The sequence below is a fragment of the Myotis lucifugus genome, unplaced genomic scaffold (assembly GCF_000147115.1).
Source record: "Myotis lucifugus unplaced genomic scaffold, Myoluc2.0 scaffold_892, whole genome shotgun sequence".
Taxonomy (NCBI): domain Eukaryota; kingdom Metazoa; phylum Chordata; class Mammalia; order Chiroptera; family Vespertilionidae; genus Myotis; species Myotis lucifugus.
The window spans coordinates 162,258-168,302 of record NW_005871940.1 but is presented as its reverse complement, the minus strand read 5'-3'; the positions used below and the strand labels follow the sequence as shown (position 1 = coordinate 168,302).

Below are 6,045 nucleotides of genomic sequence, written 5' to 3'. Positions count from 1 at the left end.
TCATTTATGGTTACTTCTTCAGACTAGTATAGTTGGCCCTGGAAAAGCTTACCTGCCAAGGAATCTTTCCAGGGCCCTCTTTATGTCATTGTTCCTCAGACTGTAGATGAAGGGGTTCAGCATGGGTGTGGCCACAGTGTACATCACTGAGGCTGTTGCACTTGAGTGTGCATTTTGGGAAGCAGCAGAGCTGAGATACACTCCTAGGCTCGTACCATAAAATAAGGAGACAACTGAGAGGTGTGACGCACAGGTAGAAAATGCCTTATACTTCCCCTGAGCTGATGGGATTGCACATATACAGGAGACTATTTTAGAGTAAGAGTAAAGGATCCCTACAAGGGGGCCACCACCTAGTAGCACAATTATAAAATATAACATAATGTTGTTAAGAAAGGTGTCAGAACAGGCAAGTTGGATCACCTGATTGAGTTCACAGAAAAAGTGGGGGATTTCCAAGTCTGAGCAGAAGGACAGACGCAGCACCATTAAGCTATGTAGCAAGGAAATCAGGACACTCATGATCCAGGACAGCAGAACCAGCAGTCCACAGAGCCTGGGGTTCATGATGACCATGTAGTGCAGGGGGTGGCAGATGGCCACAAACCGGTCATAGGCCATTACGGTCAAGATAAAGTTGTCCAACACTACAAAGAGTGTATAAAAATACATCTGTGTGATGCAGCCTTCATAGGTGATGACTTTGCTTTGTGTCTGGATGTTCACCAGCATCTTTGGGATGGTGGTGGAGGTGAAACAGATGTCTACCAAGGACAGGTTGGAGAGGAAGAAGTACATGGGTGTGTGGAGGTGGGAGTCTGAGCTAATGGCCAGGATGATGAGCAGATTTCCAAACACAGTGACCAGGTACATGGAGAGGAAAAGCCCAAAGATGAGGGGCTGTAGCTCCAGTGCCTGTGAAAGTCCCAGAAGAAGAAATTCTGAAATTTGTGTACCATTGCCTGGTTCCATGTGTCAGAGGTGACTACCAGAAAATAGAAAAAAATGAATAACTAATTTTCACATTAGCAGGCATTAGTAACTGCAAATATATGACATATTACATTGTAGAATCAGAAAATAATTTCCATATTTGGTGTATGCTCTGGTTCCCATTAATTCATCTCTGTTGTCATTTCTCATTAAAATTTCCTTTTTTACCATCAATCAATTCTTCAAACATAATGTATATTGCTGTTTTATTGAGGATATGTTTCATTCACTTGAGGTAAATATAAGGTATCACAAAAAATGTGTGCCCACAGTTTGAATAATAATAAAGGCAGTGTTTATTAAAACTGTATTTTATTTTCAATATTGAGCTATCAGCTTGTACAGTGTATAAACATTTTTGGGGGACACCCTGTATGTTGACTATAGACCATGCTTCAGGCACTTTTCACAATATGGAATTCTGAAAAGTAAAAGTCTCTACAGACAAATGATGGAGAAAGAATTTAATCCAATAAAAATGATAATACCACATATGCAATGGTGAAGATGCTTTAAAGAAAAGTAAATCACATTCAATGGAGAGAGTGCATAGAGGGTGTCCTTTTTATAGAATATAGGCAAGACTTGCCAACAGGTGACAGTTAAACAGACACCTCAATGAAGAACAGGCACCAGACTAAGGGGGAAGTTCTTGCCAGGCAAAAGGAACAGCCAGTGCAAAGGCCCTGAGAAGATGGTTGTTTTAGAAAATCAGGGCTCAAAAAGACCCAGTGTATCCAGGGGAATGAGCAAGAAAGAGCAGGGAGAGATGGTTGTTATAGAATATTAAGAAATAAGGTAGCCTGCATGTTGCTATTGAAACTTCAAGTCATAGAAGGTGCCTTGTCACACTATGTAAATCTTGCACTTTATTAATCTGGTTGCAAAAGCATCCAGTGAATTGCAAAGGATCTCCTCCTTGTTACCTTCTCTTGATTTTAGAGTCACATTGGAATAAATGAGTTCAAGCACCTCTGCTCTGAAGACTGCTCTCAATTTACAAGGCAAACACACACACACACACACACACACACACACACACACACACGTACAACAATGCACCAGGGCCCCTTCATCTGTGTTATTTCCATGTCCTTCTCCCTCCCTCCCGCACTATGTAGGCTACGAGTAGATGCAAGTCACATTGTCCATATCAAATATTTTTTAAAAGAACTTAGAAATAGTACCTAGATATTCCTATTGTATGCCTTCCGTGGCCAAATACACTTTGGGTTTCATATGGCTATGCACATTTTCTGTCCTGTATTTAAAGAAACATAAACAATAGGTTAAATAAACATAGCAGAAGAGAGAGCAATAAAATGCACATGAGGAACAAAAGCGATCTAATGAGCTCAGCTGGTCCCTGAGAGATGAGGGAGCAAAATCTTCTTTGGATTCTAGAAGCTTTTCAACCCTAATTACACCCCATTGAGGCCAAGCAAAAATAACAAAGGAGAAAAAACAAATTTCTCCAAAAGACAGAGGTAGTTACAAATATATAAACCTTACAGATTGACTACCCCAAATGAAAAATTTCCAAAAAATAAGCCAATAGCTCACAAAAGGAAATATACAAAAACAAAACAGGTTGAATATTTATAACATCAAAAAGTAGAAGACAAGTTTTTCCTGTGCCCCTTCTATATTTATTTCACCAGTTGGTTTTTATATGGTTGATGGCAGATGAGACAAGCCCCTTTCTCACTTTTCCTATGTGGCATCATTGTTTTTCTTGGACATTCAGTTTTGAACTCATTTTTGACAAATAATGGGAGCAGGCTAATTCTGTCTCATCCAACATGCAAAGTCCTCCCAGGACAAGATCAATAAATCCTGCACACGCTATGAGGAGATATCCTTCTACACTGAGTAACTTTCTTCCTATGATTTATGCCTGAGCACATTGTCATACAAACATTCATTTCATCGTACTCTGACTTCACCATCACAGTGCCAGATCCAGACAAGCAGGGTTTCACCTGTTTTGTTCACCTTTGTATTTTCGCAACTGTTTGTGAATATATGTTCACTTATATAGGCAAACCTTTAAGTAAATGTGAAGTTATGAAATGAAGGCATGACAGGGAGAATGAAACCTGGTTAAACAGAGTGATTTTAAACCAATTGATATCAATTAAAGAAAATTGAGTGGAGCATCAAAAATTAATGGAAGCAAGATGGAAAAACAACAATAATTTAGTGATACCAACATGGATTAGTCATTAAATTTGCAATGGCATAGACATAGAAGATAATCTATAATGTTTCTAGAAATTGTGGCAAATAGCAGGTGCTCAGTTATTATTTGCTGAGTGAACAAGGAATGAGAACTCTGTATATAAGTACATTGAACCCATGTAAGGTTGTATTTCAATGTATTTAAAAAGATTAGGTTGCTGATTGAAAGCTGGAAAAATAAATATCATCCTGTAAGAAAATTAAGTTGAACCCCTCAATCATGTTACAAAAAAACAGATGTATTGTCTACTCACTATAGGAATAACCAATCTCTCTTAGGTTAACAGATAGAAAACTGCATATCAATGTTTATGTGTGGGCCAAACCATTGTAGTTATATCAAGAGACTCAGAAGTAATAAGACAGACATATTTAATTTTAAAAAAATGTAAAACTTTTTTTTGGCCAAAACACCCCCAATATATCAATTGACAAATATTAATTTTTACTTATTTTACTTCTGTTTTAAATTTTTCACTGAATTTATTACATTGACATTGGTTAATAAAATTATATAGGTTTCAGGTGTACAATTCTATAATACATCTATGTATATTGTATTGTGTATTCAGCACCCCACCTCAAGTCTCCTTTTATCACCATTTATGCCCCTTCCACCCTCCTCAACCTCCCCCACCATAATATTTTATAAAAAAATCATTTGAAAGGCTTATAATGAAAGAATAATCAGCATATTAAAATAATATTCAAATTAACAAAACCATCAAACATATGAATGTTTGAACAAATTTAGGAAAAGTCCAGAAGACAAGAAAAAAATTTTTTCATACCTGTTAAGTTGGGAAAAAACTAAAATGTCACATTGACTGGGGTTGGAACTTTCAAGCAGGTAGCAAAGAGGTACTCATTTTTCTTTTCTGGCAGAACTGTAAAGTGTTACAACATTGGGAAACCAATCTGAAGACAGCTATTACAAGTACATATATTCTTTCAGTCATGGTTTCTCAGTCTCTGCACTATTGACATTCTGGGCCAGATCATTGCCTGTGGTATGGTTTCTCCTGTGCATTGCAGCATGTTTAGAGCATCCCTGGTCTCTACCTACACTTTCCTTGTGACAGTGAAAAATGTCTCTGGATATTGCTGAACGTCCCCTGGGGGAACAATACTGCTGCTGGTGGAGAACAAGAGTTCTAATGTAACAATCTCAGAATATTTTTGTATAATTGTTACTAGAGGCCTGGTGCATGAAATTCATGCATGGGGGAAGGGGGTCCCTGCAGCCCAGCCTGTACCCTCTCCAATCCAGGACACCTCAGGGATGTCCAACTGCCAGTTTAGGCCCAATCCAGTTGATCGGGCCTAAACCAGCAGTCAGACATCCCTCTCACAATTCTGGACTCCTGGCTCCTAATTGCTCACCTGCCGGCCTGCCTGGTTGTCCCTAACTGCCTCTGCATGCCAGCCTGATTGTCCCTAACTGCCCCCTGCTGCTGGCCTGGTCACCCCTCATGGACCCCCACCCGGCCTGATCGCCCCACGCAGGCTGCTGTTCAGTTGTTTGGTCATCCCTAACCCCCTGCTGGCCTGGTCGCCCCCAACTGCCCCCCTCACCGGCCTCGTCACATGCAATTGTCCCCTTGCCAGCCTGGTCGCCCCGAACTTCACGCCCCCGCCAGCCTGGTCACGCCCAACTCCCCCCCTCTCCCCACGGCAGACTGGTCGCCACACACAGCCTGCTGTTAAGTTGTTTGGTCTTCCCTCACTAACACCCCTGCTGGCCTGGTCGCCATACACAGCCTGCTCTTCAGTCATTTGGTCATCCCTCACTACCCCCCTGTCAGCCTTGTAGTCCCACGCAGTCTGTGTTTGGTCGTCTGTCTGGTTGTTTGGGTTGTGATGGCCCCTGGCTTTTTATATATTAGGATAATAGCAATGAATTGAGAACGTATATGGAATAGCATAGCCACATCATAAAATATTATGTACACGTGGTAAAAATGAATTGTTATTACACTAGTTGAGTGGAGGGAAGACCATAAGATATTGTTAATAATAAGGAAGAGTGGACACAGAAAAAAGAGTGTACAACACATAAAGAGAATTTCTGATGGGAACAGATGCTATTTATGAATTTACATAAAAGCATATGAGTATGTATATGTGAATAACATAGGAAGAGAAGTTTTTTAAAAACTAAGATTTTATAGAAAACAGATTATCAGCAGGAATGAAATTAGGTTATGCACAGTGGCTATGAAACAATTGCATAAAAACAGTAAGTGAAAATCATATTAATCTATATAAAGATAGAAAACAATAATAACTTATCATCAACATGGACCACTAATTCCAGATTAAATTTCCCCGAACTTGGAAATATAAGAATATTATAGAATGGCTTTTAAATTTGTGGGAAAGCAGTGTCTAAGTTATAATTTCTTCTTATATAAAGTTATTAGATTCAAATTGCTAATAGAGAGTAAAGCTAATTTTTAGTTTAAAACAAAGGAGAATGCCTTCCAGAGGACAGTAGAACATGATGCAAATTTTGGAAATAGAGGTTATGGCAAAAGGCCAAGAGGAACAATAAGGGATAATGGAGATGTAAAACAAGTTGGCTATATGGGTGAAGGGTGATTTATTAGCACTAAGTACACAGAAGAACATTCATTTTTGTTGAGAGCAAGAATTTACAAGTGAAAAGTATACAAGTAACAGCTGAATTTTTTTTCAGTAAGAAAAGTGAAAAATAAGAGGAAACTGAGAGAATACAATATGACTGAGTGGTAGATTTGAGCCCACACTATTAATAAACACTCACAATTTCCCACATATACACACATGAAG

The 6,045-nt window shown here is 39.1% G+C and overlaps 1 protein-coding gene across 1 annotated transcript; it reads right to left on the bottom strand.

Annotated features, from left to right (window-relative positions):
- Nucleotides 1-48: 48 nt before the first annotated feature.
- On the bottom strand, nucleotides 49-989 carry LOC102434375 (olfactory receptor 7A5-like). Its single transcript, XM_006106722.1, has one exon. The coding sequence runs from the start codon at nucleotides 970-972 to the stop codon at nucleotides 49-51; it is 924 nt and encodes a 307-aa protein (XP_006106784.1). The 5' UTR covers nucleotides 973-989.
- Nucleotides 990-6,045: the final 5,056 nt, after the last annotated feature.

Coding starts and splice junctions, on each gene's coding strand:
- LOC102434375 (XM_006106722.1), bottom strand. CDS start 972: ATGGAACCAGGCAATGGTACACAAATTTCAGAATTTCTTCTTCTGGGA.